At 32.0% G+C, this 15,126-nt stretch overlaps 2 protein-coding genes and 1 pseudogene across 2 annotated transcripts; all 3 read right to left on the bottom strand.

The window, feature by feature from the left end:
- Positions 1–802: 802 nt before the first annotated feature.
- LOC122608800 (F-box/FBD/LRR-repeat protein At1g13570-like) lies at positions 803–2,277 on the bottom strand. The gene is made up of 4 exons (XM_043781881.1): positions 1,681–2,277; positions 1,484–1,594; positions 1,220–1,387; positions 803–1,120 (listed from the first exon to the last, which is right to left on the bottom strand). The coding sequence occupies exons 1-4, from the start codon at positions 2,275–2,277 to the stop codon at positions 803–805; spliced, it is 1,194 nt and encodes a 397-aa protein (XP_043637816.1).
- Positions 2,278–2,392: 115 nt separating this feature from the next.
- Positions 2,393–4,650, bottom strand: LOC122608798 (annotated as a pseudogene).
- A 3,976-nt stretch (positions 4,651–8,626) lies between these two features.
- On the bottom strand, positions 8,627–10,422 carry LOC122608797 (F-box/FBD/LRR-repeat protein At4g00160-like). Its single transcript, XM_043781880.1, has 4 exons — positions 10,264–10,422; positions 9,657–9,764; positions 9,419–9,577; positions 8,627–8,827 (listed from the first exon to the last, which is right to left on the bottom strand). Exons 1-4 carry the CDS (start codon positions 10,420–10,422, stop codon positions 8,627–8,629), a joined length of 627 nt encoding a protein of 208 aa, XP_043637815.1.
- Positions 10,423–15,126: the final 4,704 nt, after the last annotated feature.

The raw sequence follows: 15,126 nt of genomic DNA, 5'->3' as shown, positions 1-15,126 counted from the left end.
GAAATTTTCCAAAAAAAAAAACTAACCCTGAAGTCTTTTTTGACAAGTTTTCTCTTTTCCTCTTCAATTTTTTTTTTTAAATTACACGGATAGTATCTGAAAAATACATCGGTACTCTTTTGGTACAAATATCTAAATCTCTACTTTGACCATACCTAAATTTTTTTGTTAATTCCATCCACTTGAGGGCTATTTATTTTCATACCAAAAGTGTAATTATTTTTATAATAATAAACTTTAGTAATTAACAAAATATACATATACACATCTTTATTTACAAGTAGGATTTAAAAATTTTAGGTATGGTCGTAGAAATTCAAAAGATTGTACCAATAAATAAGCTGAGGTATACTTTAGCATCCGTGTAATTTATTTATTTTTTTTTTTAATATTCCTTACTATGCTTTATTTAGGTGACATGTTTTATCTTTATTTCGATATACAATAATCCAATTCTTTTATATACCATATTTATTAATTTTGTGCAAACTATTTTCTTTACTCCTAGTGTCACTCTCCTGTTACCTTGAACGATAATACTATCTACATTACTTCAGCACAAAGGAGTAAAAAAGTCGTAGAAATTCTACTTAAAAACTTAAACACCTCAAACGTTCCAAGTACACTGAAAGACAGCACGACAAAAAAAAAAAAAGATTTAACACAAGAAATCAAAGAAAGATAAGTAGCAACTCAACATCAATATAGATTACATCATGAATCTCAATAGCTTCTGCTCACCGGATTGAGCGATGTAAAATGATTTGAGTGAATGCATCTTGAACACATCTAAACACGATGCTCAACTACGTTCTTTACCACCTCCATAATCACCAATGATTTCAACCATTGGTGATGCACGTGGGGCGTGTACGAGACTCCTTAGCATCTTTAACTCTTCATCCTTATCGTGAACCATTAACCTGACAGTCTTGAGAACGGGCGATTTGGCCAATATAAGCTTCACAAACTCCCTGTTAGGTTTCTTATTGTAAAAATGTTCAATCTCCAATTCAATCAAATGTTCCAACCGAATATGAGAATAATCTTGCATTGTCACAGGGTAGAAGGCATCGTCGAAATAGTAGTTCCAATGAACCAGATTTCCACATAACATGTTCTATATAATCCATATAAATTTGGGTCAGTGGATTTTGGCATAAGTATATAATCCTTTAGAATTCAACTATCATATATACATAACCAATCAAAAACATACCTGAAGCTTAAGTTTCTCCAAGTTGGGGGAGCTTCTAATCATATGTAGAAGACAACGCAACGAATTTTCCTCAAGGAAACACATTCCTTCTAAACATAAGGATTTGAGGCGGACAAATGGAGTTGCAGGTGCTAGTGAGGCTTCCCCTCTACCGATACACTTCAACCACTGGCCGGCCAATTCTAACAGATATTATCAATAACAAACAAACAAACAAATTTCCAATCAATTACATTAATTAATCATGTGGGTAAGTAAATTTACCTGAAAGTCCCGAACACAAAAACCAAGATGTTCAATCAAAGGTAAGTAGTTAAACAGGTCATTGATGGTGGGCGTGGGATTGTGATTATCACAATTATCATGTCGTTTGTGCTGCAACAAGTTAGAGAAAGTAATGAGAACTACCGATGACCTAGCTAGGACTAGTAACAACTTAATTATAATTACTATGTACTCACCATCGAGAAGCTTTTAAGTAGCGGACTATGTGATAAGATATCAACAAGTGCTTTGTTATTGATATATATATCCTCTAAGCATAAGGTAGTAAGGCTACCAAATCCGTTGAATGATGCTGGCTGGTTGTAAATGCTACAATGAGAGAGATGTAGGTGTGTTAACTGATGAAACGAGAAAATGGATGAGGACAAACACACAAGACTCAAGCGAAGTTTCTTGACAGTATTCTTTCTCGACAAATCAAGTAAAATTTGCTTAATACTTGTGTCGTCGGCGGATGAGCTCGTGGTTTCCATGGAAAGGGTGAAGGCGAGTATCGGTCCCTGGTGTAGTACCAGGTATTGGTTTATAGTATTGAAAAATCTACATCTCATATTTTTCTGTTGCTCCTTGATGATGATGGGCAGCTGATGATCATTTAAGTCATAGTAGTCGAGTTGTATTAGATCCTCCTTAAATGCAATTTCAGGAATTCTGGTCCAACGGTACCTCCATTCCTTAGAAAGGATACTCGTCCGTACTAATTCTTTGGTAGGTAACTCCCATAGGATCTTTTCAATCAAGTCCGAAGGAAGGGTGGTGGTGCCGCCGCTCATCTCCCTCCGAATATATATCTCTACTAATTAATGCTGCAAAACAAAAACAAAAAAGCTACAAAACTTAATACAAGATAAACAGAAACTACTAATAGAAGTAAAATCCAAACATGTTTCATTGAAAGGCTTCCTTTGCAGATGGGCTATCAACCCGAATAGATAAATCTACAACATAAACCAAACACAAAACTTAAAATGATATGGATTAATTTATACCTTTGAAATCTCCAGCCCGCCAACTCTCTAGTATGCATGAAGCATATCTTCTTTCAATTCTTCTCTTCTTTTTGTTGTTCATGGTTTATATAAATTTTAAAGACGAGTTAATTGGTAGGTCGTTACATTCTAACAATATTGTTATTATAAAAATATACAAAAACAAGAGTCCTCCCCGAGTCTTCCGTTTTAAAATTCAAATCTCTATCTATTAAAAGGATAAAAAATTTATCTTTTTTCATTAGATGAGATGACACTTAGTTAATTAACTCAATTCCAACAATTAACTTTAGACTCTGTTTTTTTTTTTTTTTGAACGGCACAATTAACTTTAGACTTATTAGACCTTTTGCAAGGACTATTTACTTTTTCCCTTGTGTTTCCTGTTACTTTTAACAGGTTAAAACACTATCTACTGTACACAAAGAAATAAACAAGTTATAGAAATTCTATTTCTTAAATCTTTAACATCCCAAACGGTTCAATGACAATATTTGTGTGAAAGCCAGCAATGAATCTCACAAGCATCTTAAACACGTTTCAACTTCAACTACTTTTTTTACCACTTCGGCAAACACCAACGATTTCAACCATTGGTGATGCACGTGGGGCAGGTACGAGACTCCTTAGCATCTTTAAGTCTGCATCCTTATCGTAAACCATTAATCTAACAGTCTTGAGAACAGGTGATTTGGCCAATATAAGCTTCACAAACTCCAAGTTAGGCTTCTTGTTGCCAAAATCTTCAATTTCCAATTCAATCAAATGATCCAACCGAATATCAGAATAATCTTGCATTCTCACAGTGTAGAAGTCATCTTTGGAAAAGTACATCCAGTGACCCATGTCTTTGCATAACATCTATCGATAAATTTTTGTGTCAATGGGCTTGGCATAAGTATAAGAATATATACCCAATCTAAAAGGATCATAACTGCCGATTCAGTCTTAAAACATGTAAGAAAACAGATTTAACAGCAATAAATGCTATTATACCTCTTATATATACATAAAAAACAAAATACAAATGAGGATTTTGTTACAGTGCATTTTTAAATGCAGGGTACACCAATAACAGAATGTAAAAAACGGCGAATGCATTAAAAATGAGAGTTTTTAAAATGGGAATTTCTAGTAGTAAAAAAAGGGTAATTGGAATTTCTAGTAGTATAGAACTGATTATAATAATTTTCTAGGTGATGAATTGGGTTGTAATACGATACTTTTACATCCTTAGAATGGCTGCAAGAGTCGATATATGAAACTAATACAAAGTAGATTCATGTCGTGTACCTGCAGCTTAAGTTTCTCCAAATTCGGGGAGCTTCTAATCATAAGAACAAGAAAACGCAACCAATCTTTGTCAAGGAAACACATCCTTTCTAAACAAAAGAATTTGAGGTGGACAAATGAAGTTGCAGGCGCTCGTGGAATTGCCCCTCTACCAAAACACTTCAACCATATATAGGCCAAACAAATATATTAACAAACAAAATTTCCAAGTTAGAATCAATCAATTACTGTACCGTATCAAGTGGGTAAATTTAATTACCTCAATGTCCCAAACACAAAAAGTAAGATGTTCAATCAAAGGTAAGTACTTAAATTGGTCCATGATGGTGGTCGTGGCATCATCTTCATCTTCTTCTTCATCAATGATCAGGATATCACCATTTCCAGTGAGCTGCAACAAGTCAGATGATTAACATTAGTAATGAAAACCAATGAGGATTAATATATAGTTTGGTAATTAAACGTATAACTTACTCACCATCGAGAAGCTTTTAAGTAGCGTATTATGGGATAAGATATGCATAAGTGCTTTGTTATATATGAATACATACTCTAAGCTTAAGGTTGTAAGGCTACCAAATCCCTTGAATGTTGGAAGGTTCTTAATGCTACATTCGGAGAGATATAGGCCGGTCTGTTAACTGATGAAAGGAGAAAATCGATAAGGGCAGTTCACACGTAGAAGTCAAGTGAAGTTTTTCTTTCGCGACAAATGAAGTAAAATCTGATCAATTTCAATACAATCAATACTTGTGTGTCGGATGATGTCTCCGATTTTATGGAAAGGGTGAAATCGACTATGGGTCCTTGGTGTAGTAGCAAGAATTGGTATATAGCATTGAAAAGTTTAAATCTCCCACTCATCGGTTGATTCATCATCAGATAGTTCCTCCCTAAATGCAACTTTAGGGAATTTGGTCCAAAAATACCTCCATTCCTTAGAGAGGATGCTGGTCCGTACGTACTATCTCTTCAGTCGATCGGTAAATCCCAGAAGATCTTTTCTATCAATTATTGAAAAAGAACGGATAGGCGGATTAATTTATACCTTTGAAATCCACAGGCCAAACTTTCTAGCAAGGTCTAGTATGCATAAAGTACCTTCTTCTTCAATTTTTCTTCTTTTTGCTGAAACTCCGTTTAGGGTTTATATTTCTTAAACCCAAACGAATAAAGGGGGTGGGTTAAGTTCTTACAAAACTCATCCCCGGGTCTTCCTTAAAAAAATAAAAACTACTTCAAAAACCGGTATTTTAGTCGAATCTAAATTATACTCGATATAATTCTTACTGGCTAGTAGTACTGGTAGTTTTATTTTAACTTTTATTTTTAGTTTTATAAAATTATTATTAAACTTGTTACAATGATTGAAAATAGTCACAATATAATTACAATCCACTCAAAAAAAATATTAAATAAGTATTTTGTAACAAAATATAAGTTTTAAAATTTAAAAATAACATTAAATAATTATAAAAATGAATTCAAAATGTTAAAAGAAGATGAAAAAATTGGTTTTACCGTGCTATACTACTAAAAAACCATACATTACCGGAAACTGACGCTAGTAAGTAAGTAAGTAAGTAACTGCTCAGTGCCGCCTTCTGCGGGTTTTGAGCCCCAATACCTCGACGGTGTATGGGGGAGGTTAAGATATAGACAGACCTTACCTCTACCTAAGTAGAGAGACTGCTTCCAGTTTCTACCTAAATGGTAGAAAAGACCCTCCAACCTTTCTTAATAAAAATACTACACCAAAATTCGATTAGTTATACCGGACGATCAACCGGTGTCTGGTATTACATATAGTTACGGTTGGTTCGTACCGGTCATTAAAACATTAATGTAAATAGACCTTTCTTTTTCCAAATGATGAAACTCAATTCTCACAATTAACTTTAACCTTATAAAATAAGGGATTAGGGTTTAAGGATAATGAACTATAAATGTTTGTATATACTCGATCGGTAATGATTTGTTGGGTGTTTATGTCGTGATCTACTTGAGATTATGTTTGTAATTAAGTACTCATTCTCTCAAATCAATAATATGGGTGACCTTTTTTTTTTCGAAAAGTAATAAAATGGGTGACCTGCTAAGGGTTGTTTGGGTAGTTTTTTACTATAATCAAAATGATTCTTCAACTTTTTTATATCGTTGTTATGTTTAAATGTGAACATATCATCCTGTCTGGACTTATTCCAAGGTCGAGACCTTACGAAGCTCAAAGCTACTATACTCATGTCGAGTTAACCCACCAACATGTTATGTCGATTAGAAAAATTTTGAATAACACTTCGCAGGAGTAGGATATGTGTCATTAAAAACATTCGTCATAATGGTAGATAATGATTTTTAAATAAGAGAAAAGTGAGTATGTGACTGTTAGAGTGACAAACAAATATTTATTAATAAAGTTTACAAATATAGGTGGCATTCATAACCACCAATGAAGTTATTTTTCTTTTTCTTTATTCACTCTTTCTCATTAATTCATTGGTAAACGTATATTTGTAAACCTTATTAGTAAATATTTGTTTGTTACTTAAGCATTTCTCAAAATGAATATATTCAAGCAATACAAAATATGTATTCAAATAGGGAATTCCCTAAATTATCTCAATTTATCAAGTTGGAAAGATCTTGACCCTTGAATAAAAATCAAGGGTCAAAATTTAAAACTTATCTTTAAATCTTAACATTTGATTGTCAAACATTTTCCAACTTGACTAGTCAAGTTTAGATTTTGAAATAAAAATATATATTCTAATAATTAAATAGATAAAAATATACATTTGGATTAATGATTACACAATGTGTACTAAGAGAATCTCTGTTATAGGAGTTAATCGTTATTAAAGTTTCCTATAATGTACGAGTCGATTGATAAATAGTCGGGTGTAATTATAATTGTTAGGGGTTTCCAATATGTATACATAGAGGAGGTGGTGTCATTTATTCGCTATCCCAAAAAAAGGTCGAATTATACTTGTTCAATAATTCCGCCTCTTTTTCATTTATTATTATTTAAAGGTATGTGTTCGATCTCTGTTCTTTTCGTATTTGATTAGTCGGCTGGTGTCAAAAACAACTTAATTAAGAGTCTTGTTATAATCACGCAGTTTATCCAAGGTATATAATACAAGTAATTATATAGGCTGTCACTTGAGAAAAGAAAAATTTAAGTAAACTTTTCTAAGTGTTTTTTTATTTTATTTTATTTGGGCTATTCTAACTTCTACGAATGTAGTGTTTGGTATTCTTTTTTTTTTTTTCGGCGATAGATCTAGCATTCTACAGGTATTTAGCTAGGTAAAAGCAACTTGTAAAACCTGTTATCTCATGAAGAGGTCATCAAATACTTGTTTTTTTTTATTTTTTTTTTTATAATGGCAACTACGATTAATAAGTATCATCAAATAGATGTAGCAATGAATTAGAAGTATGATATAGAGTAAAAGCTAAAGTTTAAAGTTTTACATATGCAATTTTTATGTAACGTGTATAAATAGTTAGTTTTCAAAAAAAAAATTCCCCACTTATTTGCATGTTGGTTAATGATATGTAAATAAATCTTAATGGATTTTACATTGCAGTCTGAAGTAGACGGTATAAGAAATACATACAAAGATGAAAGCTGAAAATCAATGCTTGAATTTGGATAGAATTAGCACCCTTCCACCAAAAATAATTGTAAATATTCTTACTCTTATGCCAATCAATGATGCAGTGAGAACGAGCATTTTGTCAAAGAGATGGAGATATTGTTGGACGACAATACCATGCTTAGTTTTTGATCATGAGAGTTGTTTATGGAATAAAATTAGAGATATATAAGCTTTGATAAAAGTCAACATCTACTGCTGCTGCTTATTGTTATATGTTGGTGTACAAGTCAATGATGCTGCTCAAGAGTCAAGAATTGGTCATACCAACGTGGGAATTAAGCTGCAAGTTTTTATTTGGTTATTTGCTTTTAGTTGTTTCTTCCATGTTTTGCTTAAGTGTAGGATAGTAGAGTACTTTCTTAGTGGATAGTTATCTTCGATTTCCTTTCATGTATTTCCCATTTTCAAGTAATGCAACTTTCAAGTTTTTACATAAAACATTTGTTAAATATCCGTTCCATAAATCACCTTCTATTCGTATACCAGTCATGTTGTGAAAACTTATGTTGTGTTTTTTTTTTTTTAAATGGGCAACTTTCATTAATAAATATCATCAAATAGATGTAGCAATGAATTAAAAGTATGGACGTATGGTATATGAGTCAAAGCTATAGTTTAGTTATACATATGCAACTTTTATATGACGTGTATATATAGTTATTTTTCTAAAATTGTATGATGCAATATCTTATTCAGATATTGTTTTACTTATTTGCATGTTGGTTAATGTTATGCAAATTAATCTCTTTTTTTACGCATTTTACATTGCAGTCTCTGAGGTATGACGGTCCAAGAAATACATAAAAAGATGAAAGCTGTAAGGTCTAGATTAAGAAATCTGAACCCTGATAAGACGGATTTGTGGGACTAGTTACCTTTTTCCTTGTGTTTCCAGTTACCTTGAACACATCAAAACAGTATCTACTCCAGCACATAGAAGTAAAGAAGATGTAGAAAGCCGACTTTCTTAAATCTTTAACATCCCAGAAGTTTCAAGTACAGTAATTGCATGGAAGCTATCAACAGAGAAGAAAAAGACTGAATATGGTTTGAGCCACTGCAGCTTGAAAGACCATGAATCTCAACAGCTTCCACCCACTGAATTGAGCGATGTAATATTGTTTGAGCCAGTGCATCTTAAACACACTTCAACATGACGTTCAAGTGTACAACTATGTCATTGACCACCTCCAACAATCACCAATAATTTCAACCATTGGTGATGCATGTGGGGCGTGCTCCAGACTCAGCAGCTTTAACTCTTCATCTATACCGTAAACCTTTAATCTGAGTGTCTTGAGAACAGGTGAATTGGCCATTATAAACTTCACAAACTCAAACTCAGGCTGTGTGTCGCAAAAATTTACACCCTCCTATTCAATGAAATGTTCCAACCGAATATCAGAATACTCTTGCATTGTCAAAGTGTCGGGTTCATGGTCATCATTGCATAAAATCTATTGATATATTTTTGTGTCAGGGGATTTTGGCATTAGTATGAGAATTTAATAATACATACCCTCCCTTAGATTTCAGAATATGATATCAACCCAACAATTCAACTATCTGCTAAAAGGATCATATCTGCTGCTTTCAGTTTTAAAGAATGTATGAAAACAGAATTTACAGCAATAAATGCTACTTGTATTTTCCCACTCATATATACACTACATAAACAATACATTCTTTATTTTTTACACCAATTCTAAGCCATCACTGGTTACTGGATGACTTTATAAATACTAAACCTCAGATGATAAAAAGGAAAATGCATTATATATACGAGTCAATTGGGAACTTCCAGTAATATAGAACTGGTGTTAATAGCTTTTTAGTGAATTGGGTAATATGAGACTTTCAATCCTTAGTATGGGACAACGGGTATATATGATACGTTTAAAGAAACAAGATATTGAACATCACCAAAATATGAATGGAATACAAAGTAGATTTATGTAGTGTACCTGTAGCTTAAGTTTCTCCAAGTTCGGGGAGCTCCTAATAATAAGTACAAGAGAACGCAACCAATCTTCCTCCAATAAACACCTACTTTCTAGATACACGGATTTGAGGTGGACTAATGAAGCTGCAAGCGCTTGTCGGAGTGCCCCTCCACCAAAATACTGTAACCACAGGCGTATCAAATATTAAGAAAGAAATTTTCCAAGTTAACTCATTTATATATTATCATGGTAAATTTACACAAAGAGTAAGATGTTCAATCAAAGGTAAGTACTTAAATAGGTCAATGTTGGTGGCATCTTCGTCTTCATCTACATTATCCATTAAAATTTCATCACTAGTAGTGAGCTGCAACAACTTTGAGAAATAAGATAAATAATGAAAAACGATGAGGATTAATTGTGCTCTGGTAACAACCTTACCATCGAGAAGCTTTTAAGTAGTGGATTATAGGATAAGATATGAATAAGTGTTTTTCTATAGATGTCTACATGCTCTAAGCATAAAGTTGTAAGACTACCAAATCCATTGAATGTTGTTGGTGGGTTGTTAATCGTGCATTTGGAAAGATGCAGGTCTCTTAACTGATGAAAGTTGAAAATGGATAAGGGCAGGTCACACCGAGATCTCAAGCAAAGTTTCATGACAGTATTCTTTCTTGACAACTTTGAATACAATGAGTACTTGTGATTGAATTCACGGAAAGGGTGAAATCGACTATTGGTCCCTGATGTAGTAACAGGAATTGATATATAGCATTGAAAAGTTTGAATCTCCCCCTCATCTTTTTCATCCTTTTTCTTGGCGGTTGCTGCTCGACGATAGGCCACTGATTTTGGTCTTTTACTTCATCATCAAATACTTCCTCCCTAAAGGCAACTTTAGGAATTTCGGTCCAAAAATACCTCCATTCCTTAGAGAGGATACTCGTCCGTACTAACTCTTTAGTCGGTAAATCCCATAGAATCTTTTCGATTAAGGCCGAAGGAAGGGTGCTGTTGCTCATCTTCTGCTCATCTACGAAAACTATATAATGCTGCCAAAAAAAAAGTACAAAACTTAATCTAAGATAAACGGAACCTAATAGATACATCTACAAAATAAACCAAATAGTCAGAAACTAATATATGGAGATTAATCTAATATTGACGGTTAAATACCACATAATCATATCATTTGCATATGGAATTAAAACACCCCTGATACCATTCATATGTCATGCACTCAATTAGTATAAAGCAATATCGTCAAAAAGCCACACATACACACAGGTGTGTGTGTGAAATTTTGCATAGACGTATGAATACATCAATACATATTTAGGATGTAAAACTGCAAAATTTATAAATTTGTTGATTATCAAGCTCTAAATTTATCTCGGGTATTTTTACCATTTGTTAAAATTAAATCATTCTACTTGAGTATAACACTATTAACCTCTATGTAACACCCTAAAATTTAAGGCCCATTTATTTTAATTGTCTCATATACTCTTTAATATGTCCATTTATCATAACAGATCATTTTTATCCAACATAGGGGTAGCGGCACAGCTTGTTGCCCGACAACCTGATGTAATGACTTTCTATGATTAATAAAATTCTGAATATTGGTTTTCATCATAACAGATCATTTTATCCAACATAATTGAAGTATTAAAGTATTCACATAAGGTTCGTGTGAAAACTATTCACAAATAAACATAGGTAATATTAAAGTATAATTTGGTATGTTCATATGTGAACGAATTTATTCACATATATCGTTCAAATATGAGCATCAAGTTATAATTTAAAGCTTTTCCTGGTTATCCAAACCAGATGGTTCTTAAATGAATCTTTTCCCATAAATGTTCTTATTTGATTGTCCCTATATATATATATATATATAGTGTTCCAATCCAGTGAGAAAACCCTTAAAATGAAAAGCATGAGAACGCTAAAAAACTTCATTTTGATCCATTATAAGTTCATAAAACTAACATAGTGCATAACTAATTATCATTATTTAAGTTTAACAACACGTTGATTCGTCAAAACAAAAACAAATCACGTTTTTTGTTTTGTGCATCCATCTTGGATGCATATTCAATAAAATGGATGCATAAATTTAAAAAGGTGATTTTGATCATTTTTTTAGTTATACACTTTCTTAGTTTTATGGACTTATTTGGTCCAAAAAAAACGATTCCATGTGGTGGTAGTGTAGGTATCAAATTTGGTAGATGGGACCGCCGATTTATTTTATCTTTTTTAGTTTTATGGACTTATAATGTATCAAAATGAAGTTTTTAAGTTTCGCATTATAAAAGTGTTCTCACTAGAAAACCACTTATTTTCACACATTCATACTTCAATAACAGCATTAGATAATTTTAAATATCATTAAAATCATATAAACCCCCAAATTCCCATTTATTATCACAATAATAGTATAATAATAATAAATAATAGTAATAATAATACTGTAATAATAAAAAATAATATAATAATAATGATAATGATAATAATAATAATGAAATATTTTAGGATTAGAGTATATACCACTTAGAAAATCATTCATCCTAATCCAAAGCATGAGCCTCTTCCATCGTAATTTCTTCTAAAAATTCGCCAATTACAAAACCCCCAATCTCTACGCCTACTAAAACGCACAGTAAAACCCTCTTTTTTAATTTGAGATTAAGACTCGTTTAGTAGAATGATTCATCACTGATATAGTTGAGAAACACTTGCGTTTATAGATTGGAAGATCTTCATCTTTTTCTTTCTCTTGATTTCCTTCATCATACACACAAGTTTCATTTGTTTCTGTCTCTCTTTTAACGGCCACGTTTATTTTCTTTTCCTTTTCAGTACGCGAATACAAAACCGTATCCAATTCTTATTATATATTTAAAATAAAGAAAATGATTAAATTTTTTAAATTTTTTTCTAAAATCTTCTTTTAACACTTTTAAACTAGTATTTTAACTCGGTCGTTGCCCCGGAACAGATAACGCTACAGAAAACATACAAAGGAAAGAAAATGAAACTTTTATGGCTAAAGTTGAGAAAGTTAAAATTATGTGGTAAAAAGTTAAGAATATAAAACTCTGTTAACAAAAGTTAAAATTCTAAAAGTATATAAAGTAACAAAAACAAAACTTTAGTGCAAAATTTTTTTTAAAAAAATATAAAAAGTAAATAAAAGAAAATTGTCGTGCAAAAGTAAAAGAAATGAAAGTGATGTAGCAAAAAGTAAAAGGGTGAAAACTTTATTAAAGTTATGTGATAAAAAGTAAATAAAATGTTTCGTGACAAAAGTTAAAAAAAGTAAACAAAATAGAACTTTCGTGCCAAAAGTAAAAGAAATTGAACTATGTGCCAAAAATTAAGAATGTGAAACTTTGTTGACAAAAATTAAAAAGTTATATGGTGAGAAGTAAGGAAAATAAAACTTGCGTGTGGAAAGTTAGAAAAGGAAAAGCAAAAAAAACACGAAAGTTAGTGGTAAAAAGTTGAGAGAATGAAACTTTCGTGGCAAAAGTTAGAAATATTAAAGTTTAATATGTGAGCATCTTTTGTAACTTCCGTTAAACACCTTAATAGAACATAAATGACTGTTAGCTGATAAGGACCATTATTGCGGAATATTTGACGACATAGACTATTTCTTGGTCACCCGAATATGCCAATACTACTTACATTACATTCAAATTCACATATAAAAGCATCTTCAATAGATAAAAATACTTGGTAGGTTTTTATTTCGTCATTTCATTAAAGTACTAACTTTAACTTGTTAAAAACCTAACATCTTTACAAGGGAAAAAAAACTTAAATTTTTTTTTTTTTAATATCAACTCATTTGTTTAAACTTATTAAAAAAACTATATATGTGGTCTTCAACTTAATGATATCAACCTTTACAACTTGCATCAACTTTTCTTAAAAATAAAAAATAAAACTTTTCATTAATCCCCTATACTATCAACACTCACAACTTGCATCAACTCAACATTTAATAAAAGTTAGTTTCTTTTCTTTTTCTACCTAAACAACCTAACTTATCTCAATCTTTTATACACATTCATAACCCTACCTAAACTACTTTTTTATTAAAATAAATATGATGGAAAATAGAGTACTATACAAATGGAAAGGTAAGAGTGAAAATGAATCAAAATTGTGCAACAAAAGAAAAAGAGTGGGTGACTTTAGGTTAGTGTACTTTAGATTGTGGATATCGATGATTTATTCTTTATTTTATTTATTTTTCATCAATTTTAAATGACTACATTGTCAGAGATGGTGGTAGTGGTGACAGTAATAGTCGGATTATGCAAAATTAATTGATATAAAATAGAATAGTATAGTTATTTAAGAGTTTAAGTAAAAATAATTGGTAACATCTCAAATTTAAAGTCTTCAAGTTTAACTTCTATTAGGCTTCTACCCAGCCACAAAACATGCTCGAACATATCTAGTTAGTTAACAAATTTAAACAAGTTTAAAAGGTTGTTACTCAAAATCTTGTTGGATTTTTCAGACTTTCTTTTAATTTTATTTTTTTTCTTCTGGAAAGGATAGTATCTAGTTAGTTAACTAGCTATTGCCTAGTGGAGGCTAAGCCCGAATTACTATAGGAAATTAGGAACTTAAAATGAATTCAGCAATCTCTGGCCATTGATTTTCTTCTCCCTCCTCCTTCATCTCTGGCCACCACCATCATCTCCGGCGAACCATTGTCGCCACCATCATCTCGGACCATCCAGCCACGGCGCCGGCGCCGGCAGCAAGGGCGGAGCCCGTACCATATCAAACCGCCACCATCTCTTGGATCGTCGCCCATCAAATCCATATGATTCCCATATGCATCCTTTGACAGTCAGATTAGAATGGATGAGGGCCTCTGACCCGTACCGTATCCACCCGAAAACGAAACTGATTCTCGCCGGAAAAGTTGTCGGAGATGTCGTCGCCGTCGCCGGAGATGTTGCAGTCGCCGAAATTTAGAAAATGGAATTGGAGATTTGAAGAGAGGCAAGAAAATGAATGGACTTTTTTTGGACTATCTTTGGACTTTTTTTAGGTTGACTCATTTAGTTTCACCCCTATATATCTAGTGAGAAGACCCTTAAAATGAAAAAGCGTGAGAATGTTCTCACTTGAAAACCACTTATTTTCATACATTCATACTTAAATAACAACATAAGATAATTTTAAATATCATTAAAATCATATAAACCCCCAAATTCCCATTTTATTATCACAACAACAACAACAACAACAACAATAATAATAATAATAAATAATAATAATAAATAATGATAATGATAGTAATAATAATAATGAAATATTTTAGGATTAGAGTATATATACCTCTTAGAAAATCATTCATCCTAATCCAAAGCATGAGCCTCTTTTATCGTCATTTCTTCTCAAAATTCACCAATTACAAAACCCCCAATCTCTACACCTACTAAAACACCAGAAACACACAGTAAACCCCACTTTTTTAATTTGAGATTAAGACTCGTTTAGTAGGATGAATAATCACTGATATAGTTGAAAAAGACTTGTGTTTATAGATTGGAAGATATTAACTTTTTTCTTTCTCTTGATTTCCTTCATCATTTCACAATACACATGTTTCATTTCTTTCCGTCTCTCTTTTAACGACCACGTTTCTTTTCTTTTCCTTTTCAGTACACATCCAATTGGACCAA

This window comes from Erigeron canadensis, chromosome 7 (assembly GCF_010389155.1).
Source record: "Erigeron canadensis isolate Cc75 chromosome 7, C_canadensis_v1, whole genome shotgun sequence".
In the NCBI taxonomy this organism is placed as follows: Eukaryota; Viridiplantae; Streptophyta; class Magnoliopsida; order Asterales; family Asteraceae; genus Erigeron; species Erigeron canadensis.
The sequence above is the reverse complement of the archived record's forward strand: the minus strand, read 5'-3'. Positions and strand labels throughout refer to the sequence as shown.